Here is a 25433-nt window from a genome sequence, read left to right on the forward strand (position 1 = left end):
ACAAGTGTTTGCCAAGCCAAACGTGATTAATGTCACATTTAAATTTTTTAGTAACAAAACATGCTTTTTAGTACTTCATAAGTTAATTTTAAAATAGATAAATCATTAAATGAGGTGGTTGCTATGGAGGTCATGAATATGATTAAATACTAAGTAAGCTTTGTAAACAATGTTTCATAATGTATTGATATTTACTTCAAATCACTTAATTTTTTGCCATAAAATTAAAAAAAAACGATTTGTTTAGTCATAACAACATCAGTGGTGTTGGGTGTTGTGGGGAAAATTGTCTAAGCATGGATAATGAGTTGTTTTGTTCAAGAGGAAAAAAATTAAAGCTCTTTGGCAATATTAACCAAAAAAGGGGCTTCCCTGGTGGCGCAGTGGTTGAGAGTCTGCCTGCTAATGCAGGGCACATGGGTTCGATCCCTGGTCTGGGAAGATCCCACATGCCGCGGAGCGACTGGGCCCGTGAGCCACAACTACTGAGCCTGCGCGTCTGGAACCTGTGCTCCGCAACGAGGGAGGCCGCGATGGTGAGAGGCCCGCGCACCGCGATGAAGAGTGGCCCCCGCTTGGGGCTTCCCTGGTGGCGCAGTGGTTGAGAGTCTGCCTGCTAATGCAGGGGACACGGGTTCGAGCCCTGGTCTGGGAGGATCCCGCATGCTGCGGAGCAATTAGGCCCGTGACCCACAACTGCTGAGCCTGCGTGTCTGGAGCCTGTGCTCTGCAACGAGAGAGGCCACGATGGTGAGAGGCCTGCGCACCGCGATGAAGAGTGGCCCCCGCTTGCCGCAACTAGAGAAAGCCCTAGCACAGAAACGAAGACCCAGCATAGCAATCAATCAATCAATCAATAAATAAATCTTTAAAAAAAAAAAAAAAAAGAGTGGCCCCCGCTTGCCGCAACTGGAGAAGGCCCTCGCACAGAAACGAAGACCCAGCACAGCTAAAAATAAATAAATTAACTAATTAATTTAAAAAAAAAAGTACAGTTCGTGAATTTAAAAAAAAAATATATTAACCAAAAAAAGAAAAAAAGATTTTTTTTTTAAACTTCCTAAGAAGATGCGTGAGTATACATTCTGCACAAAGGCCCAAATAATATAGGGAATTTTGACCCAACAAATATAAAATTAAGTTGCCATGATCTTTTCTTGAAAGATAATAGGAATCTTATGTTTTCTTGCAGTTTTCTTAACTAGGTTTGGCAAATTAATAATTCAGGCTAAGCCTGTCATTAGGACTCAAGTGCAATTGTTACTTTGTTCCCATTCTTTTTTTTTTTTTTTTAAGATTTATTTATTGATTGATTGATTGCTATGTTGGGTCTTCGTCTCTGTGCTAGGGCTTTCTCTAGTTGCGGCAGGCGGGGGTCACTCCTCATCGCGGTGCGCGGGCCTCTCACCACCGCGGCCTCTCCCGTTGCGGAGCACAGGCTCCAGACGCGCAGGCTCAGTAGTTGTGGCTCATGGGCCTAGCCACTCCGCGGCATGTGGGATCCCCCCAGACCAGGGCTCGAACCCGTGTCCCCTGCATTAGCAGGCAGACTCTCAACCACTGCGCCACCAAGGAAGCCCATGGTTCCCATTCTTGAAAGAGTAGCAAAGACTGGTGGTCCAGAAACTAGATAATAGTCTTGGTACAGGGAAAATTGGCAAGCTTAAAGCATTTGAAATGATTAGAAATGTATTTGGATCAATTTTACCAAAGTAAACTAATTTATATTTTGCTATCTCTCTAATTATAGGTATTAGTTGATAATCAATACATAATGAACTGAGTTGAATTTCATTACACTAATGAGGCTGTGTCTTGCTTCAGTCTTTTGGACCTTTTTGCTGTGGCTTGCTCTGTGCCGCACCATCTCTCAAAGAGGCATGCCAGGGCTTCCCTGGTGGCACAGTGGTTAAGAATCTGCCTGCCAATGCAAGGGACACGGGTTTGAGCCCTGGCCCGGGAAGATCCCACATGCCGCGGAGCAACTAAGCCCGTGTGCCACAACTACTGAGCCTGCGCTCTAGAGCCCACAAGCCACAACTGCTGAGCCCACGTGCCACAACTACTGAAGCCCGTGTGCCTAGAGCCCGTGCTCCGCAACAAGAGAAGCCACGACAATGAGAAGCCTGCACACCGCAACGAAGAGTAGCCCCCGCTCGCTGCAACTAGAGAAAGCCCATGCACAACAACGAAGACCCAACACAGCCAAAAATATAAATAAATAAATAAATTTATTAAAAAAAAAAAAAAAAGAGGCATGCCATCCTGGATCCATCTTTATTTATGAAGGTCATAATCCATATGATAATATGATTATAAATCAATAAAAATGGACTTTTTGCATGCTTCTTAGAAAAAAATAATAATTCAATAATTTCAGTATTGATAATTAAATATATTGACACTACTTCCCTACATTTCTTCCAAACGTTTTGAAGGCAAGGAATGAGGTCACCAGAGCTCTCTAGACGCCTGTGTGGTACTGAGTTTTCTAATGCAATGTATAGTCATATTGTTGTTGGTCTAGCTAATACATAGTCTTCTAATGTATATGATTATAAGATCCGGGGAGCAGTGTTGATGTTATTCATTATGTTTGTTTATTGTGCAAGGAAATGCCCTCATCTTGAAAACGGAAATACAATGAGTGAAGCATACAAAACATCAGTCAGGGTGTGGAGTTGGAAGTAAGGAACTAACCTTTTTATAGCTGCAGAGATGGTAAACTCCACCTAGATAAGTATCATGCATTTAGTAGCTGTCACCCAAAGCTGCATCTGCCAGTGTCTGTCAGGTGCCTACTTCCCCCTACAGTCCCAGGGGAAGGCTATTTGCAGTCCTGTAGTTACCAGTTAATGTTGGAAAAATTACCCAAGGGGAAAGATACTGGCATAGCTCAGAGGTTCTGCATCAGTCCTGATGGACAATATTTGTCTTTTTTTTTTTTTTTCCTTTTACATGGGAAAACTGTAAAATGAGGGAAAGCATACTGCAGAGGTGGCATGAGTGAATGTCTTTCGAGAATTATACTAGTTTAAGGGTGGGTTTTGCTTAAACAGTTCTTCAAAGACTCTTCTCATCTTTTAGATGTTAAAGGAAAAATACTTCAATACATTTCATAATTTAAAAAATTGACATCTGTGAAGCCTGTTAGAAGTGTCAGGTACAGTGCTTGGGGCTGGGGCTCCGAGGAGGGGGCTCCTCCACCCAGGAGGGGGGAAGACCCACGTTTGTTGGGTGGCTCCTGTGTTTCGTTTTGATGTAGTAGAACTTATCTTTTTTTCTTTTGTGACTCCTGAAGTCTGAGTCATATTCAGAAAGGTGTTCCTCTATCCAATGCCATACAGGAGTTTTTCCAAGTTTTCTTGTTATATTTTTATGTTTTTTTATGGTTTTGTTACACCTGTAAATCTTTTCCCATATTGGGAATTCATCATGTTGCACACTGAGAAGTATGGATGCAATGTTCTTTTCTTAACGAGGAGATAATTGTTCCAAGCCATTTGTTTTTTCCCATCCCTTTTGAGATGCCACCTTTATCATATATACTATGTTCTGACATAGATATTAATCTATTTCTGAATATCAGAAACAGAGTTTTTTGTTTGTTCCATTGGTCTGTCAATGTTCCAGTGTCACACAGTTTAAATTATTTATATCTATGTCATTAATAATTCTGGGACACCAATTCCAATGTGTGGGGCTTTCTCCCCCACCCCAAGAAATTCTCCAAGACCAGCTGGGTGGCCTATGATTCAAGTCTGACACTACCTACCTGGAGAGAGCGTCAGACCCCACAGGTCCCACAAGCCTGGGCCCCCACATTCAGATGACGGTCACGGACCAGATGTCACCTGTGCTTCTGATCAACTGGCTGTGAATTGGGGTACCATGATCCCCTCCTTGGATTTGAATGTTTTGCCAGAGCCACTCACAGAACTCAAGAGAATCATTACTAGTTACATTACTTACTAGTTGCAAGAGAAACATTTTACTCACTGGTTTATTATAAAAGGATGTAACTCAGGAACAGCCAAATGGAAGCAATGAATAGAGCAAGGCATGATGAAGGGGCTCAAAGCTTCCCTACTGCCTCAGAGCTGGCCACTGTTCCCTAATCTCCATGGGTTCACCAAACCGGAAGCTCTCCAAACCCCATCCTTTTGGATTTTTATGAAGGTGTCTTACATAAGCATGATTGATTTGATTTAATCACTGGCCTTTGGCATTCAATTCAGCCTCCAGCTCCTCTCCTGTCCCCAGATGTCGAGGGTTGAGACTGAAACTTCCAACCCTCTATTCAGTGGTTGGTTCTCCTGGCAACCAGCCCCCATCCTTTCCAAAAGTCACCTCACTGACACAACAAAAGACACCTTGATCACTCTTATGCTCAGGAAATTCCAAGGGTTTTAGGAGCTCTGCACCATAAACTGGGAAGAAAAACAAATGTATATTTCTTACTGTAAATCACAGTACAACAGTCTTAGAGCTATTTCCCTTTGTTGATTGTCTTTATTTCAGGGGTTTCCTAGCTTCTCACTAAGTTTATATTTCCATGGAAACTTTAGAGTCAGTTTGGTTGAAAACACAACCCTTTGGTTTCTTATGCATATGTGTTTTAATCTTTTTAAACCTTTCTAAAACTGAAAATGTCAAACATATATAAATGTAGACAGAATAGTATCAAGTGAAACCTTGTGGACCAACACCTGACTTCAGTGATCATCTCATGACCAATCTTTTTCATTGATCCTCCCACCCATTTCCTCCTATATTATTTTGAAACATATCCCAGGTATATCATTTCATTTGTAAATTTTAAAATATATATTATAAATCTAAGTGATAAGAATTCTTTGTTGTAACAAAATCATAGTACCGTAATAACCTAAATATTGTTTTTAAAAACAATTCCTTAATATTCCATAATTGTCTCATGAATACCATAATTTTTTTTCTGGCTTTTAATTGAGATCAAATTGAATTTGTAGATCAATTTAGAGAGAACTGACTTCTTGACAGTGAAGTTTTTGTATCCACAGATGAGTTATGTCTTTCCATTTATTGAAGTCTTTTTTTCATTATCCACTTCTCTTTCATTGGCTCTTCATACAGTTTAATTCTTTCATTTGATTTTTTAAAATCTTTGTTGTGGCTTTTTTAAATTATATCCTCTTACTGGTTGTGGTTTGCATTTATGAATGATTTTGATATATATGATAATTTTGTCTCCATCTATATTTGTAATGTATTTTTTAATCGAATTTATTGCATTTCAAGGAATTCATCAAGTCATCTGCAAATTAGTCACGGTCAGACTTCCTCACTAATTTTTACCTCTAATTTTATTAGCTTCTCTAATTGCACTGACAGTGTATCCAGATCACTGTTAAATAACAGTGGTAACAGCAAACATCCATTCCTGGTATGGATAAATAATAAATGAAGGCAGAGATGCTATTATGTGAAAGACTGTTGAAAAATACCATCTTCTTCTAAATGCAAACTCATTTTTCAGTGCTTCAACAACATGATTCATCCTCAGAAGCTACACTAACATGGGACTTCCCTAGCGGTCCAGTGGTTAAGACTCTGTGCTTCCACTGCAGGGGGTGTGGGTTCGATCCCTGGTTGGGGAACTAAGATCCCACATGCCCTGAAGCTAAAATTTTTTTTAAAAAGCACAGTAACGCAGAGAGATTGAATTTACTTTCATATTTTTTATTAGTAAAATTCATTCACTTTTTACTGGCAGGTAGGAACCACTTGGAGGTTTCTTTCTCACTCCTGATTTTTGATTCCTATAGGTGTGGTGTAATCTAAGGGAATCACTTGAATATTTTGGACCTGTGGTCATGGCCTTCTGCACCAGTTCTTCTAGGTGTCATCTCTTGGGGTGCCATGAACCCTGAATCTATATAAACAAGTATACTTTGGGTGTCCCCAATTACTAAGGATTTTAAGTTTCACACATAATAAGAATTCAGAAACTTCATGCTGAAAATACAGAAAAGATTGAAATTAATGTCTTATAAAATAAACCTTCTCAAAGAACCCTAAGTCATGCTGATGTAATAAAAAATTAAAACACTGTCTTTCCTTCTTAAGTCAAGTACTTTCACGTACCAGTCTAATGGATGGTGTAATGAGCTACTGTAAGTAAAGAGCTCATAAAAAGGCAAATACAGGGGAGGGAGATAACATGGTGGTCTATACGCCAAGGCCTCTCACTGCCTTGTCCCGCCTCCGTGGTGCTCCTTGTTGGCTGCCCCAGGGAGGGATGTGGGTATACAACTGAATGTGAAACTCTACAACTACATTCATTTCTGACACATATACTGCTTTCAGCTTAGATTTTCTCACCATTGGCCAAGAAGTGTAGTAACACATTTGTTTTTACATGGTTTGAGATGCCTTCTACATCTCTTCATTACTTCCTGTGACTAATGAGAAATGATGAAATATATTTCATATGCCTTAATGACTTTCAAGGGTTTCTAAGTTACCAGTTGGTATTCTTTCCCCATTGAGTTAGGGTGAGAAGTGTTACTTATATTATCTGGTATTATTTATTCTCTCCGAGTTCCTCTCTGCCCCCAACCATCTCATTTTGTACCATCATCATCCCATCCCCTTTACTGAAGGAAGATGATAGTGACCATCACACCTAATCTTATCAAGGGAATCTAATAAGTAAGATAAGGACTGAGAAAGAGTATATATATATATATTAAAGTGATAGCAAATGATGAAGAAGTTGGCTTAGAAACCACTTTTATATTTGCTTATTTTTTGCATTAAAACTTATGTACATGATTGGAGCTAAAAATTGAAATTCAGACAAGCCTTGCTTATCTCATATTTTTGTCATAATTATTCTCACACACACCACTTTGCATCAAGCAATCCCAACAAATCCCTCCCTGGGATGGAGTCACTGATACCCTATCTTTTCCCAAGGGTCTCATTACCTGGAGCGCAAATGTTTGAACGGTGGTTCCTGTTTTATTATATATAAACTGACCTAGGAAAACTTCTTCTCCTTCACATTGTTTCAAGATGCCCTGTAAAGAAAGCAACAGACACAGAGGTTGTAATGAATGGGTGTTCAGTTACAGTAAATTGAGGCAAGTGTCTGTTCAAGTAGCAACGATTCTCCAGACATCTTTGGGTGTCCCCTGGGGCACAGCGCTATGCTAGGTGCCAGTACTGCCCTATAAACCCAAAAGGTGTTTAACTCGGGTGGGGGAACCCTTAGGCAAGAAACAGGCTAATCAAAGGGCTGAATAGATTCAGATAGAGAGATAAACAGAGAGGTGAGAGAGAGAGATGACAGAGCAAATTCCAGCATTGACTTTGGCCTCATAAATGTATTTGCTATACATTGAATAAAATAAACACCAAATGAGTCCCCATATTGACCCAATATGCGTGAAACTTAACCAGTTTGCCAAACTTTGATCACACAAATAGCTCCATCGAAAATGTAAGCTTTTGTTGATTTGTGTATGCAATTTCCCTTGTGCTTTTGACCTTCCTTCTCTAACCTTTATTTATTTATTTATTTTTTCCACTATCAAATATTTTTTTTCTTATTAGTCATCCATTTTATACACATCAGTGTATACATGTCAATCCCAATTGCCCAATTCATCACACCCCCACCCCCACCCCCACCCCCGCACACTTTCCCCCATTAGTGTCCATATATTTTTCCTCTACTTCTGTGTCTTAATTTCTGCTTGGCAAACTGGTTCATCTGTACCATTTCTAGGTTCCACATATATGCGTTAATATACGATGTTTGTTTTTCTCTTTCTGAATTACTTCACTCTGTATGACAGTCTCCAGATCCATCCATGTCTCTACAAATGACCCAATTTCGTTCCTTTTTATGGCTGAGTAATATTCCATTGTATATATGTACCACATCTTCTTTATCCATTCGTCTGTTGATGGGCATTTAGGTTGCTTCCATGACCTGGCTATTGTAAATAGTGCTGCAATGAACATTGGGGTGCACGTGTCTTTTTGAATTATGTTTTTCTCAGGGTATATGCCCAGTAGTGGGATTGCTGGGTCATATGGTAATTCTATTTTTAGTTCTTTAAGGAACCTCCATACTGTTCTCCATAGTGGCTGTATCAATTTACATTCGCACCAACAGTGCAAGAGGGTTCCCTTTTCTCCACACCCTCTCCAGCATCTGTTGCTTCTAGATTTTCTGATGCTGCCCATTCTAACTGGTGTGAGGGGATACCTCATTGTAGTTTTGATTTGCATTTCTCTAATAATTAGTGATGTTGAGCAGCTTTTCATGTGCTTCTTGGCCATCTGTATGTCTTCTTTGGAGAAATGTCTATTTAGGTCCTCTGCCCATTTTTGGATTGGGTTGTTTCTTTTTTTAATATTGAGCTGCATGAGCTGTTTATATATTTTGGAGATTAATCCTTTGTCCAATGATTCATTTGCAAATATTTTCTCCCATTCTGAGGGTTGTCTTTTCGTCTTGTTTATGGTTTCCTTTGCTATGCAAAATCTTTTAAGTTTCATTAGGTCCCATTTCTTTATTTTTGTTTTTATTTCCATTACTCTAGGAGGTGGATCAAAAAAGATCTTGCTGTGATTTATGCCAAAGAGTGTTCTTCCTATGTTTTCCTCTAAGAGTTTTATAGTGTCCAGTCTTACATTTAGGTCTCTAATCCATTTTGAGTTTATTTTTGTGTATGGTGTTAGGGAGTGTTCTAATTTCATTCTTTTACATGTAGCTGTCCAGTTTTCCCAGCACCACTTATTGAAGAGACTGTCTTTTCTCCATTGTATATCCTTGCCTTCTTTGTCATAGATTAGTTGACCATAGGTGCGTGGGTTTATCTCTGGGCTTTCTATCTTGTTCAATTGATCTATGTTTCTGTTTTTGTGCCAGTACCATATTGTCTTGATTACTGTAGCTTTGTAGTGTAGTCTGAAGTCAGGGAGTCTGATTCCTCCAGCTCCGTTTTTTTCCCTCAAGACTGCTTTGGCTATTCGGGGTCTTTTGCATCTCCATACAAATTTTAAGATTTTTTGTTCTAGTTCTGTAAAAAATGCCTTTGGTAATTTGATAGGGATTGCATTGAATCTGTAGATTGCTTTGGGTAGCAGAGTCATTTTCATGATGTTGATTCTTCCAATCCAAGAACATGGTATATCTCTCCATCTGTTGGTATCATCTTTAATTTCTTTCATCAGTGTCTTATAGTTTTCTGCATACAGGTCTTTTTCTCCCTAGGTAGGTTTATTCCTAGGTATTTATTCTTTTTGTTGCAGTGGTAAATGGGAGTGTTTCCTTAATTTCCCTTTCAGATTTTTCATCATTAGTGTATAGGAATGCAAGAGATTTCTGTGCATTAATTTTGTATCCTGCAACTTTACCAAATTCATTGATTAGCTCTAGTAGTTTTCTGGTGGCATCTTTAGGATTCTCCATGTATAGTATCATGTCATCTGCAAACAGTGACAGTTTTACATCTTCTTTTCCAATTTGTATTCATTTTACTTCTTTTTCTTCTCTGATTGCCATAGGACTTCCAAAACTATGTTGAAGAATAGTGGTGAGAGTGGACATCCTTGTCTCGTTCCTGATCTTAGAGGAAATGCTTTCAGTTTTTCTGCATTGAGAATGATATTTGATATGGGTTTGTCATATATGGCCTTTATTATGTTGAGGTAGGTTTCCTCTATGCCCACTTTCTGGAAAGTTTTTATCATAAATGGGTGTTGAATTTTGTCAAAAGATTTTTCTGCATCTATTGAGATGATCATATGGTTTTTATTCTTCAATTTGTTAATATGGTGTATCACATTGATTGATTTGCGTATATTGAAGAATCCTTGCATCCCTGGGATAAATCCCACTTGACTGTGGTGTATGATCCTTTTAATGTGTTGTTGGATTCTGTTTGCTAGTATTTTGTTGAGGATTTTTGCATCTATATTCATCAGTGATATTGGTCTGTAATTTTCTTTTTTTGTAGTGTCTTTGTCTGGTTTTGGTATCAGGGTGATGGTGGCCTCATAGAATGAGTTTGGGAGTGTTCCTTCCTCTGTAATTTTTTGGGAGAGTTTGAGAAGGATGGGTGTTAGGTCTCCTCTAAATGTTTGATAGAATTCACCTGTGAAGCCATCTGGTCCTGGGCTTTTGTTTGTTGGAAGATTTTTAATCACAGTTTCAATTTCATTACTTGTGATTGGTCTGTTCATATTTTCTATTTCTTCCTGGTTCAGCCTTGGAAGGTTATACCTTTCTAAGAATTTGTCCATTTCTTCCAGGTTGTCCATTTTATTGGCATAGAGTTGCTTGTAGTAGTCTCTTAGGGTGCTTTGTATTTCTGCAGTGTCTGTTGTAACTTCTCCTTTTTCATTTCTAATTTTATTGATTTGAGTCCTCTCCCTCTTTTTCTTGATGAGTCTGGCTAATGGTTGATCAATTTTGTTTATCTTCTCAAAGAACCAGCTTTTAGTTTTATTGATCTGTGCTATTGTTTTCTTTGTTTCTATTTTATTTATTTCTGCTCTGGTTTTTATGATTTCTTTCCTTCTGCTAACTTTGGGTTTTGTTTGTTCTTCTTTCTCTAGCTCCTTTAGGTGTAAGGTTAGATTGTTTATTTGAGAATTTTCTTGTTTCTTGAGGTAGGCTTGTATAGCTGTAAACTTCCCTCTTAGAACTGCTTTTGCTGCATCCCATAGGTTTTGGATAGTCGTGTTTTCATTGTCATTTGTCGCTAGGTATTTTTTTGATTTCCTTTTTGATTTCTTCAGTTATCTCTTGGTTATTTAGTAATGTATTGTTTAGCCTCCATGTGATTGTGTTTTTTACGTTTTTTTCCCTGTAATTCATTTCTAATCTCATAGCGTTGTGGTCAGAAAAGATGCTTGATATGACTTCAATTTTCTTAAATTTACTGAGGCTTGATTTGTGACCCAAGATGTGATCTATCCTGGAGAATGTTCCGTGCGGACTTGAGAAGAAAGTGTAATCTGCTGTTTTGGGATGGAATGTCTTGTAAATATAAATTAAATCTATCTGGTCTATTGTGTTATTTAAAGCTTCTGTTTCCTTATTTCTTTTCATTTTGGATGATCTGTCCATTGGTGTAAGTGAGGTGTTAAAGTCCCCCACTATTATTGTGTTACTGTCGATTTCCTCTTTTATAGCTGTTAGCAGTTGCCTTACATATTGAGGTGCTCCTATGTTGGGTGCATATATATTTATAATTGTTATATCTTCTTCTTGGATTGATCCCTTGATCGTTATGTAGTGTCCTTCCTTGTCTTCTGTAACATTCTTTATTTTAAAGTCTATTTTATCTGATATGAGTATTGCTACTCCAGCTTTCGTTTGATTTCCATTTGCATGAAATATTGTTTTCCATCCCCTCACTTTCAATCTGTATGTGTCCCTAGGTCTGAAGCGGGTCTCTTGTAGACAGCATATATGTGGGTTTTGTTTTTGTATCCATTCTGCAAGCCTGTGTCTTTTGGTTGGAGCATTTAATCCATTCACGTTTAAGGTAATTATCAATATGTATGTTCCTATGACCATTTTCTTAATTGTTTTGAGTTTGTTTTTGTAGGTCCTTTTCTTCTCTTGTGTTTCCCACTTAGAGAAGTTCCTTTAGCATTTGTTGTAGAGCTGGTTTGGTGGTGCTGAATTCTCTTAGCTTTTGCTTGTCTGTAAAGCTTTTGATTTCTCCATCAAATCTGAATGAGATCCTTGCCAGGTAGAGTAATCTTAGTTGTAGGTTCTTCCCTTTCATCACTTTAAGTATATCATGCCACTCCCTTCTGGCTTGTAGAGTTTCTGCTGAGAAATCAGCTGTTAACCTTATGGGAGTTCCCTTGTGTGTTATTTGTTGTTTTTCCCTTGCTGCTTTCAATAATTTTTCTTTGTCTTTATTTTTTGCCAGTTTGATTACTATGTGTCTCGGCGTGTTTCTCCTTGGGTTTATCCTGTATGGGACTCGCTGTGCTTCCTGGACTTGGGTGGCTGTTTCCTTTCCCACGTTAGGGAAGTTTTCGACTATAATCTCTTCAAATATTTTCTCTGGTCCTTTCTCTCTCTCTCTTCTCCTTCTGGGACCCCTATAATGCGAATGTTGTTGCGTTTAATGTTGTCCCAGAGGTCTCTTAGGCTGTCTTCATTTCCTTTAATTCTTTTGTCTTTATTCTGTTCCACAGCAGTGAATTCCACCATTCTGTCTTCCAGGTCACTTATCAGTTCTTCTGCCTCAGTTATTCTGCTATTGATTCCTTCTAGTGTAGTTTTCATTTCAGTTATTGTATTGTTCATCTCTGTTTGTTTGTTCTTTAATTCTTCTAGGTCTTTGTTATACATTTCTTGCATCTTCTCGATCTTTTCCTCGATTCTTTTTCCGAGGTCCTGGATCATCTTCACTATCATTATTCTGAATTCTTTTTCTGGAAGGTTGCCTATCTCCACTTCATTAAGTTGTTTTTCTGGGGTTTTATCTTGTTCCTTCATCTGGTACACAGCCCTCTGCCTTTTCATCTTGTCTATTTTTCTGTGAATGTGGTTTTTGTTCCACAGGCTGCAGGATTGTAGTTCTTCTTGCTTCTCTCTACCCTTTAAAATTGAAGATTTTTGAGAGGAGAGCACACTGGTGGAAATTAATTTACCTTGTAAATCTAAAGTTTATTGTTAGGTTCCTTGAATCATAGTAACACAACAAAATAAAGATTTCATGAGTTCAGTCATTTTATTCAATATAATGAAAATCATAATATCAACATTTAAACTATTTATAAATTAATTTACTAAAAGAATTGGACACATCATGACTAAATAATGCACTCACAATTTTATATAATATATATTATATTATATTCAATTATATATAATGTATTCTATTATATATAATATATATTATATATAATATATACATTCATGTATATATTGACATATCAATTTACATATTTCACATTTGAGATATATATATATATAAAGTCTCATATAGTTCCTTTAACCTGTTGAGAGGCATGCTAGTTTTATTTCCACCTTCTTTATCATTCTATTTTAATTTCACTTGGTTCATAAATTCACTAATATTAGAGAAAAACAATGAGAAGTAATTTTTCTTACTAAAGGATTCTTGACTGAAGGATTCATCCATAAAATCCCTCTATAATGAGCAACTGTGCACACTTCTGAGAGACAGGGTTTGATCTGCTCAAATCCAACATAGCTCAACTATACGTGTCTGCAGACACTGGCTGTGGATGGCATCAGGCTTGCATCAAAGGACAGTAGTCTCTGTGTTTTATAACTCCAGGACCATGTCATTTAAAGGCGTTTGAATGACACACAAGGCAGGCTGAGCATCCTTGTTTAACTCTGAGCCCTCCTCTGGATAGGAACACGAAGGGATTGAAGTAAGGCATAAACCTCTGAGGAAAACACGGGAGCAGACACTGAGAGAAAAACATCTGGAGGTAGCCAGATGGTGACCGGTGTAGTGGCCTGGAGAACACTCACGCTACCCTGGCTGTAGGGGGAATCAGCAGCATGCTGGTGCGTATGTCTACTGCAAGGGCCCAGAAAGGGCCAGGGCTGGGGCCGTGCTGTGGGGCCCAGCATGAGGTGGAGGGGTCCCTATATCTGAGAGTGGGCTAACTGTCTTTTTAAGAAGCAGTTAGACCCTAGTCATCACCCCTGCCCTTGTCCAGAAAGAGATTATCTTTTTCCTCCCAGGTCTAGGACAGCTGACCTCAGGAGCACCCGGCAAAAATAAGAGGTGAAGGTATAACCTCTGCATGAATGGTGGGCTGTGCACCTCCACACCCAGCACATTGGCCAAGCTGAAACCCCCTGGGCACAAGGTTGCAGGATTCCTGGGGTCAAAGTTCTGGATACCACACTCTGCAGTCTCCAGCCAGATCATCTAGCCGTGAAGCTCACCGTTGACTTGCCTCTCATGTGTGCAGAAAAAGCCAGCTTTTGACTGTTCAGCTCTTAAATGTGACAAGCATCACCAGACACATGTGGAAAGCAACTAACAAGAAACCTGGAGCCCCTGTTAACAAATAGGAAAGGGGGTACTTGGGAGTAAAGATGTGAGGGAGCTAAAAACATGGAACAAAACTGTAATTGCATCCAGTAATATAGGAAAACATATAGACTCTAGAAAAAGGAGTATTTATAGAAAAAAAGTCTTAGAATAATCATGACAGCAGAAATGAAAAATTTAGCATAGGATTTAAAATATAAATTGATAAAATATTCCAGAAGGTGGAACAGAAAACAAAGAAGAAAAATAAGATAGAAAAGATTTTTAAAATAATAGATTAGACAAAACTACAATGAGGTATCACCTCACACCAGTCATAATGGCCATCATCAAAAAATCTACGAACAATAAATGCTGGAGAGGGTGTGGAGAAAAGGGAACACTCTTGCACTGTTGGTGGGAATGTAAATTGATACAGCCGCTATGGAGAACAGTATGGAGGTTCCTTAAAAAACTAAAAATAGAACTACCATATGACCCAGCAATCCCATTACTGGGCATATACCCTGAGAAAACCATAATTCAAAAAGAGTCATGTACCAAAATGTTCATTGCAGCTCTATTTACAATAGCCAGGACATGGAAGCAACCTAAGTGTCCATCCACAAATGAATGGATAAAGAAGATGTGGCACATATATACAATGGAATATTACTCAGCCATAAAAAGAAACGAAATTGAGTTATTTGTAGTGAGGTGGATGGACCTAGAGTCTGTCATACAGAGTGAAGTAAGTCAGAAAGAGAAAAACAAATACCGTATGCTAACACATATATATGGAATCTAAAAAAAAAAAAAAAAATGGTCATGAAGAACCTAGGGGCAAGACGGGAATAAAGACACAGACCTACTAGAGAATGGACTTGAGGGTAAGGGGAGGGGGAAGGGTAAGCTGTGACAAAGTGAGAGAGTGGCATGGACATATATACACTACCAAACGTAAAATAGATAGCTAGTGGGAAGCAACCGCATAGCACAGGGAGATCAGCTCGGTGCTTTGTGACCACCTAGAGGGGTGGGATAGGGAGGGTGGGAGGGAGGGAGACGCAAGAGGGAAGAGATATGGGAACATATGTATATGTATAACTGATTCACTTTGTTATAAAGCAGAAACTAACACACCATTGTAAAGCAATTATACTCCAATAAAGATGTTAATAAAAAAATAGATTAGATAAGTCAAATCCTCAGGATGTGGACATGAAAACCCCTGACAACAGTTGTGCATCAGGCCTGGCCAGCAACCAGGTTGGAGAAGATGAGCAGTGCTCCAGAGGATATCTTTAAAAAATAAAAAAGAAATTATTTATAAAGTATCTGACATGAATGGGCAGAATGGGAGGATATTTATACATCTGAAGAAGAGGTTGGGAATGTTTTCATGATAGAAATATAGATAACTAAGCAAATTAAATTAAAATGAGGCAATTATCCTCAAGAACATCAAAATTTTCATGTAAAGAAAATAGTATTCCAGTGCATTGTATGACTCAACTAAAACAATATTGTTCACAGAGTCACAATGAAAACGTTGGCTATGGATTGAAACTGAGATAAGCCGTCTGGCAGTGTCTCACACATGAAACACGGATTCATCATGTGATCTAGCAGTTCCACTCTGTGGCACAAACCCAAGAGAAATGAAGACTGAGGTCCACAGAAAACCTTGTACCCAGCTCCTCACAGCAGCTTTATTCATAATAGTCAAATGGGTGGGATCCATTCAAATGTCCAGCAACTGACGAACGGATCAATAAAAGGGGTCTATCCATATAAGAAAATATTATCCAGAGATTAAAAATATGAAGTACTGACACATTATAACATACATGAACCTTGGAAACATTATGCTGAGTGAAAGAAGCCATTCACAAAAGACCAGGACTTCCCTGGTGGCACAGTGGTTAGGAATCCGCCTGCCAGTGCAGGGCACATGGGTTCGAGCCCTGGTCCAGGAGGATCCCACATGCCTCCGCGGAGCAACTGGGCCCGTGCGCCACAACTACTGAGCCTGCGCTCTAGAGCCCGCGAGCCACAACTACTGAGCCCTGAGCGCCTACAGCCTGTGCTCCGCAACAAAGAGAAGCCACCGCTCGCTGCAACTAGAGAAAGCCCGCACGCAGCAACAGAGACCCAACGCAGCCAAAAATAAATAAATTTAAAAAAACAAAAAAACAAAAGACCACGTATTATATGATTCCATTTTATACAAAATATCCAAAATAGGGAAACCTACAGGTACGAAGTAGATTAGTGGTTGTCAGCGGCTGGGGGAGTGAGGTGGGGGATGGGAAGTGACAGCTAAGGGGTGCAGGCTTTCTTTGGAGAATAGTAAAAATATTCTAAAATTGATCATGTTGATGGTTACACAACTCTGTGAATATACCAAAAGCCACTAAGTGTACACTTTACATGACTGAATCGCCAGAGTGTGAATTATATCTCAATAAACCTGTTTGTTTTTTTTTAAGTTAAGACATAAACATTTTGGGAGAATGGGAAAGGCATGGAAGAGAACTAATCTCCATTTTCCATTAGAGGAAGTCAGTAGATAATAATCAAAACTGAAAAATCAAGGAATAACAGTAAAAGCAAATATGAAGACAGTAATGACATAAGCAGCTAAAACTGTTGCAAGTGGAAGCTTCCAGAGAGTAAAAATTGGGGTGGGAGAAGTGGGACAAGGGGAAATCATGTTTCCTTATAAACATGGAAATGTTTCTTTTTAAATTATACACATATAACTTTGATAAAAGTAAAAAATAGAATTAAGTAATAGTAATCATCTGGTCCAACCCTCTTACTTTGTAGATGACAAAACAGGATCCAGGAAGTAAGTGATTTTCTCACAGTGATACAAATGGTTAGATGCACAGTTCAGATGAGATCCCAGCTCCCAATTCCTAGCCAATCACCTACTATAACCCCTTCTGAATGAAGATTTAGACAGCTTCTCACATAGACAGAAAATTCCTTGGGTGCGCTGGAGATGTTTCCTGAGGGAGACACCTTCTCTGAGATGTGCTCCATGGTAACAGCAGTTGGTATGATCTTCCTGGCAAGCTTGATTAGGGCATGACCCTGGGAACCTGGAAAGGCCCAGCACTTCCCAGGGTGGACATCCGGCTGGAAAGAAAGCACTGCATTAATCTTTTATCTGCTTATATAAATCCACTCCTACAATGTTGGCCAGCTAATCACTATTGACCAAAGAACTTGCTTATGCCTACAATACGAAGGCACTGTGTGGGATGTATCAAACAGGAAAGTTTCCACGATACCCACAGTTTTGGTTGTGCTGATGTCAATCAGAGCCTTTTATTGCATGAGTATGTTTTCTTTTATTGCTCTAACTAGACTGTAAGTCGCTACAGGCAGCTAGTTGGTATGAGTGGTGAAGGCACTGGTGAAGACAGTGCTGGTGGTGGTAATGAAGAGGGTGGTGGCAGTCACTGTGGTGACAATGATGGCAGGTGATGATGGTGATGGTGGTGGTGATGGTAGTAGTGGTGATGATAATGGTGGTGATAGCGAAGCTGGCTATACTGGTGGTAAGGAAGAAAGATGATGTCTACCATTTTCTAGATCTAGACTGTACTCTGGAGTGAGATCTATACATTTGCCCCTGAAGGTATTTCTAAACTGGAAATAAATTCAGGTGTGTAGTTATAGTTAAGGAGAGCTGTACTGTCAGTTGGTGTCTAGTGCCTTTTGAATTGAGCTGCAATGATAGTGAAAATCTTACTTGGAAATTTCTCCTATTATAATTGGACTTTATAAAAATATGTTGGCCTGAACAGCACATAGCACAGTGCTTGCACTTAGGGGTCATGCATCTTCAACAAGTGTTTGTTGAGTGACTGAAGTTTTCAGTGGAAAAGGAAGACCACAGAATCAACTTAAAGAAAAGATATGGAATGTGTATGTTTTATTTGAGAAGTACATACTCTAGTTCACTGATCTTAGAATAATAAATAATTATTAATCAATTAATTAATCATAGTTCATTGCCCATAAGTAGGAAATGTTTCACGTAGTTTGATGACTGTAGAAATGCAAGAGGACAGTTTCAGTTTCTCTGACTAGTTCAGAGTTGTTTCCATTTCAGACATTAATCTTTTTCATGATAAGTAATAGGAACAGAATCCTAAAATATAAACAGGTTATTTTAAATCTAGCTTTTACCTGGAGAATGATATCTGGAGGCATTTCATAATTTAAGAACCCAATCCCATGCCAGTAGAGTTTTGCTTTATTATTTTTGTAACTTTCTGAGGTCCCAGCTTCAAGAACAGAGGCTCCTGAAATTATAAAATAATTTTTAAAATTAAAAAATCACACAATTCAAAACACCATTTAGATTTTAATGTTGTTGGAAAACTATTACTGGGCAACTTACAAATAAGGTAAAATGCATACCAGGAAACTGATAAGAAAAGTATGACTTTCAGCTTTCACTACCACTGAAATTTTGTCACTTTGAGAAAACCATGCTTGCTCTGTGTGGTTTCACAAAATTTCTGGAACTGATATTACAATAAAAAATTGAAATCTGGAGCAATTGATTTAGACATGGAAGTATTATGTGTACTGTGTTTATTAGCTAAGGAGACATATGGATTCCCATATTTCAACAACTCATGTGATAAATAAGCCCAATTCACTCAAAAACAAAAGCAGAATGACCAGCAATGTCATAAATGTACTAACAAGTTGTATTCATACAGCCATTCTGCAGATTTTTTGAGCTTTCATTTTAATCAAAGAAATATAAAATATACTCATCAAATATTATCCCTTCAGGTTACTTCATTTTAGAAGCAAAATGTATCTGACACATAAGAAATAAAGAAAATGCAAATCACTTCCTTAAATTCCATCTGGATATCACAATACAACATTAAAAAGACACATACGTGATGAATATCAGATCACCAGTGCCTTTTCTAAGATGGTAGGATTCGAAATAGTGAATGTACCCAGGGTTGCAGGACTTAGCAAGTAGAAACACAAGATTCCCAGTTAAATTTTAATTTTACATAAACGATGAATAATTTTTTAGTACAGTTACGTCCCATACAATATCTGGGACATATACTAAAAAATTGTTTGCTGTTTGCCTGAAACTCAAATTTCACTGAGCATCCTTTATTTTACCTGGCAACCCTGTGAGTACCTTTTTTTTTTTTTTCTGGTATGTTTGTAGAATACAGATTTTTTTAAATGCTCTGGTTTTGTCTACATGGTTATTTCCTTGTCATATTTATTTTTAAACATCTTTATTGGAGTATAATTGCTTTACAATGGTGTGTTAGTTTCTGCTTTATAACAAAGTGAATCAGTTATACATATACATATGTTCCCATATCTCTTCCCTCTTACATCTCCCTCCCTCCCACCCTCCCTATCTCACCCCTCTAGGTGGTCAAAAAGCACAGAGCTGATCTCCCTGTGCTATGCGGTTGCTTCCCACTAGCTATCTATTTTACGTTTGGTAGTGTATATATGTCCACGCCACTCTCTCACTTTGTCACATCTTACCCTTCCCCCTCCCCATATCCTCAAATCCGTTCTCTAGTAGGTCTGTGTCTTTATTCCCGTCTTGCCACTAGGTTCTTCATGACCTTTTTTTTTTTCCCCTTAGATTCCATATATATGTGTTAGCATACTGTATTTGTTTTTCTCTTTCTGATTTACTTCACTCTGTATGACAGACTCTAACTCCATCCACCTCACTACAGATACATACAATGGAATATTACTCAGCCATAAAAAGAAACGAAATGGAGTTATTTGTAGTACCTTGTTTCTGAGTGCTGATACCGTCTGCTCGGTCAGTGAATGTTCCTGCTGGACTGATTGGACGGGAATTAAACTTCCACATACTGATGTGAAGACTGACCCCACCCCAGCCATAATCTAGTTCAGAAAACGTTAATTGTGGCAGGTAGGGTTTTTAAGTAATTCAAATTCACTTTTCTCATTCTCATTTTTTAAGTTTCTATTCAGCTTTATTGAGATATACATACTACCCAATTTACTCAATTGGGTTTTTTTAAGTTTCTATTCAGCTTTATTGAGATATACATACTACCCAATTTAAAGTGTACAATTCAGTGGTTTTTAGCGTATTCACAGAGTTGTACAACCATGACTGAAATCAACATTAGAACACTTTCAATCAGCCCCCAAAGAAACCCTATTGTGCTCAGCGGTCACTCCCCACTCCCCCGAACCCCACCCCATCCCTAGGCAATCACTGACCTACTTGCTATCTACATTTGCCTATTCTGGACCTTCTGTCTTGCTGTCTCTTTGTAGTCAATCACAGTGGTAGCCTTTTGAATATGGCTACTTTCACTTAGCACAATTGATACATTTGAGCTTCCTGGCAGGTATAATGAATGTGTTCCTTCTTATTGTTGTGTAACATTCCACTGTATGGATACATTACAACTAGCTATTCCTTCATCTATTTCCAGTTTTGGTGACAATGAATAAAGTTGCTGTAGACATTCTCAGACAGGTTTTATTGTGAACATAAGTTTAAACTTCTCTTAGGTAAATATTGATACATAGAGGTGGAATTGCTGGGTCATACATGTTATGTTTAACTTCATAAGAAATTGTCAAATGTCATACCCTAGTGAAGTAAGTCAGACAGAGAAAGACAATTATTGTATGTTTTCACTTATATGTGGAATCTAAATAATAAAATGAGTGAGTGAATATAACGAAACAGAAACAGACTCATTGATACAAAAGAGCAAACTAGTGGTTACCAAAGGGGAGAGGGCTGGGGGGAGGGGCAAGATAGGGGAAGGGGATTAAGAAGTGCAAACTACTAGGTATAAAATAAATAAGATACAAGGATATAATGCATAGCACAGGGAATATAACCAGTATTTTATATGTAATGACTTTAAATGGAGTATAAGCTATAAAAATATTGAATGACTGTGTTGTACACCTGAAACTAATGCAACATTGTAAATCAACTATATTTCAATTAAAAAAAAAAGAAAGAAATTGGCAAATGGTTTTCCAAAATGGCTGTACCACGTTACGTTCTCACCAGCCATGTGTGAGAGTTCTGCTTGCTTTCCATTGCTGCCGCCATTTCATGTGTCAGGTTTTGTTCGTTTGTTTGCTGTTCTAATGGGTATATCTACATTTCACTAATGGACACTAATGATGAGCATTTTTTCATGTGCTTTTTTGACATGCATATATCTTCTTTGATGAGGCGGCTTTCAAATCGTTTGCCCACTTTTTATTGGATTGGCTGTTTTCTTACCATTGCAATTTGAGAGTGTTTATAAATTGTGGATATAAGTCCTTTGTCAAGTATTTGGTTTGCAATCCTGTCTCCCAGCCTGTGACTTCTCTTCAATGGCTTTTTCCAAGCAGAAGTTTTAAATTTAGATGAAGTCCAAATTATCCATTCTTTTCTTTTTATGGATCACATTTTGGATATTGTGTCTAAGAAATCTTTTCCCAACTCAAAGTCACAAAGACTTTCTCTTATTTTTTCTTCTAGAAGTTTTATAGCTTTAAGCTTTATATTTAGATCATACTTTTTACATTTAACGCATTTTGAGTTAATTTTTGTAAGGTGTGAGCTGTGAGTCAAGGTTTATTTTTGCATATGAATGTCCAACTCTTCCAGCACTATCAACTTGCTTTTTCTCCTTTGTCAAAAGTTAATTAGAGTGGGACTATTTCTGGACTTTTTATTATGTTTCATTAATTTCATCGACATCACATTCTCTCATTACTGTAGCTTTATAGTAAGCTTTCAAATCAGTGTGAGTCTTCCAAACTTGTTCTTCCTTTCAAAACTGTTTTGGCTATTTTAGAAAGAGCTTGTAGATTTCTAAACAATCATGCTGGGATTTTGACTGGGATTGTATTGAATCAATAGACTGGTTAGGAAGAATTGCCATCTTACCAATATTGATGATTCTAATACACAAACTTGGAAGATCTGTCCACTTATTTAGGTCTTCTGTTATTTCTTGCATTAGTGGGTTTTTTTTTTTTTTCGCTTTTAGCATGTTTTTCATGTTTTTCACTGCTGTTGTGAATAAGACTGTTTTTAAAATTTCTTTTTCCAATTTCTTACTACTAGCATCTAAAAATTATATATATACAATTGAACTTACTAACTTCACTTATTAGTTCTAGTAGATTTTTTGATGATTCTCTACATAAATCATCATGCTGTCTGTGAATACAGAGATTTTTATTTCTTCCTTTCCAATTTGCTTGCTTCTTTCTTCTTTCCCTCTCTTCCCCTCCACACCCCCACTCTTCCCTGCCCTTCTCTCTCTGATTCGTGTCTTACTTTACTGTTAGGAGTTCTAGTACAGTGTTGACTAGGACAGAGCATAGGTCTTTCATCTCCTTAGTTAAATTTATTCCTAGGCATTTTATTCTTTCTGGTGCAGTTGTAAATGGAGTTGTTTTCTTTATTTCTCTTTCTGATAATTTGTTATTAGTGTGTAGAAATGCAGCAGATTTTTATGTATTAATTTTGTATCCTGCAACTTTACTGAATTCATTTATTGGTTGTAACAGTTTTTTGGTAGAGTCTTTATTGTTCTCTGCATATGGTATCATGTCATCTGCAAATAGTGACAGTTTTACTTCTTTTTCTCCCATTTGGATGCCTTTTACTTCTTTTTCTTCTCTGATTGCTGTGGCTGGGACTTCCAATACTACATTGAACAAAAGTGGTGAGAGTAGGCATCCTTGTCTAGATCCTGATCTTAGAGGAAAGCGCTCAGCTTTTCACTGTTGAGTATGACGTTAGCTCTGGGTTTGTCATATATGGCTTTATTTTGTTGAGGTGTGTTCCCTCTGTACACACTTTGTCTCTGTATTTTTTTAGTCGTTGCTCTGGCAATCTTAATACACATAACTAACCTTTCAAAGTCAATTTAGAGTTAATATTTTACCAAGAGGTCCCTTTAACTTCACCCATTGACCTTTCCTTAAGAGTTGTCCATCTACATATATTAAAACCCTATCAGCTAATGCTATAATTTTTCTTTTCAACAGTCATACCTATGTTAAAGAACTTAAGAAAATTGTCTTACAGTTATAGATATTTGTCTTATCTGTTGTTCTTTCTTCTTTCCTGAAGTTCTAAGTTTCCTTTTGGTGTCATTTCCCTTAGCCCTGAAGAACTTCCTTTAGCAGATCTGTTGACAAAGAAGTCCCTTGGTTTCCCTTCATCTAAGAATGACTTCATTTCACCCTCATTCTTTTTTTGTTTTTTGTTATTTGGTTACACTGGGTCTTGGTTGTGGCAGGTGGGCTCCTTAGTTGCAGCATGCATGTGGGATCTAGTTCCCTGACCAGGGATTGAACCTGGGGCCCTGAATCGGGAGCACGGAGTCTTAACCACTGTGCCACCAGGGAAGTCCCTCACCCTCATTCTTAAAGGATATTTTTACTGGATCTGCATTGGCATTTCCTTTATTTCAGTGCTTTACAGTGTAGTTCCCTTCTCTTCTGGTCTCCTTGGTTTTCGATAAGAAATCTGCAGTCATTTGTATCATTATTCTCCCATATTAATGTGCGTGTTTTGTTCCTCTTGCTGCTTTCAAGATTTCCTCATCTTTGGTTTTGTGAAATTTATGATGTGTCTGGATGTAGTTTTCCTTGACTTTATCTTGTTTCTGATTTCCTCAGTTTCTTGAATCTATAAATTTACATTTTTAACAAAATTTGGGATGTTTTCAGCTATTATTTCTTCAAATAAATTATTTTTCTGCATTTATCTCTTATCTGCTTCTGAGACTACAAGGATGAGAATGTTAGACCTTTTCATATATGTCCCATAGGTTTCTGAAGCTTTTTCATTTTTTTCAAAATTGTTTCCATTTTTTCCCATTTCTTCAGATTGGATAATTTCTACTGATTTTCAATTTCACTAATTCTTTTCTCTTGTCATTGTCCTATTATTAAGCCCATATAATGAATTTTTTTCAGATGTTGTAGTTTTCATTTCTCAAATTTTCATCTGGTTCTTTTCTATAGTTCGTCTGTCTTGGCTGAGAGATCATATCTTTTCATTCATTTCAGCTGTACTTACCTTTACCACTTGAAGCCTAGTTACACTACCTGCTTCAGAGTCTCTGTGTGATAATCCAACATCTGTGTCCTGACGGAGTGGGTTGGCATCTGCTGGTTCTCTTTCCCCTTGCAAATCGGTCACATTTGCCTAGGTCTTGGTATGTCGACTAATTTTGAACTGTATCCTAGACATACTGAATATTATATTGTGAGACTCTGGGCGCTTTTGTTTGTTTCATCAGACAATCAACCAGAAATGTTCAGACCATAAATGCCCCTCTTTTTCTATGGGAGGTGGTAACAATCTCAGTTTCATTTTCAGAGCCTTTACAATAGGCATGTTCTGCCCATGTGCCCCTCAGTGGACAGTCTAAGACCCGAGCTGTGGCTAAATCTTTGTCAAAATCTCAGAGCCGCTGCTGTGCTGCCGTGGGTCCATCTCCGTGAAAGAGAAGCTACGAGGCAAGCCGGCAGCAGGCCACACACACGAGGTCAGGGTGTCTGCTCTCCTGTCCGGCCTTCTCAAGCCTTCCTCCTACACTCTCTGGCCGACAGGACTATTTTGTTCTGGTTCTTTCTAGAACGGTGGAGTTTCTCTCACAATTTTAGTCACCCACCGCACTGTCACCACCTTGCGGCTCTGTCACTGCAGCTCAAGCCTCAGCTCAGGCTTTGAGAGAAAAGAAAAACGGTAAACTCACCCTTGCACGGGCCACATTTCCAGTCTTTTACTTCCCTCCACAATCTGCCTCCTTTTGTTTACTTTTCATCATACTCAGGTAGCTGGTTTTTATATTTTGTCCAACTCTTTTAGTTGTATGTCATCAGCAGGGAAGAAAGGCTGCCCTAGGCTTTTCTCCATCTCATCCTAACCAGAAGCTGGCTGTGCCTCATGCTAACATTTATTCAGAAGCCATAACGTTTTCTGCTATTCCTTGTTCTACATAGGGGATCTACGGACCTTTGTCATTATGGTTTTTCCAAATAGAAGTTATAAATATATTCAACAGAGGAGGAAGAAGGCATCAAAAGGCTGTATCAGAATGCCAAGACTCGGGCTTCCCTGGTGGTGCAGTGGTTAAGAATCCGCCTGCCAATGCAAGGGACACAGGTTCGAGCCCTGGTCCAGGAGGATCCCACGTGCTGTGGAGCAACTCAGCTCATGCGCCATAACTACTGAGCCTGCGGTCTAGAGCCCGTGAGCCACAACTACTGAGCCCGCATGCCACAACTACTGAAGCCCGTGCACCTACAGCCCATGCTCTGCAACAAGAGAAGCCACCG

General features: G+C 38.4%; 1 protein-coding gene across 1 annotated transcript in view; it reads right to left on the reverse strand.

Moving 5' to 3' along the window:
• Window positions 1-5877: 5877 nt before the first annotated feature.
• SUN3 (Sad1 and UNC84 domain containing 3) overlaps window positions 5878-25433 on the reverse strand; it is a 37634-nt gene continuing 18078 nt past the window's right edge. The window contains exons 7-10 of the mRNA XM_061197517.1: window positions 18252-18367; window positions 17025-17192; window positions 6972-7064; window positions 5878-5997 (exon numbers count right to left, since the gene is read on the reverse strand). Of these exons, the coding sequence (XP_061053500.1) occupies window positions 5878-5997; window positions 6972-7064; window positions 17025-17192; window positions 18252-18367 (497 nt within the window). The remainder of the gene's footprint in view (window positions 5998-6971; window positions 7065-17024; window positions 17193-18251; window positions 18368-25433) is intronic.

This window comes from Eubalaena glacialis, chromosome 8 (genome assembly GCF_028564815.1).
Source record: "Eubalaena glacialis isolate mEubGla1 chromosome 8, mEubGla1.1.hap2.+ XY, whole genome shotgun sequence".
Taxonomy (NCBI): domain Eukaryota; kingdom Metazoa; phylum Chordata; class Mammalia; order Artiodactyla; family Balaenidae; genus Eubalaena; species Eubalaena glacialis.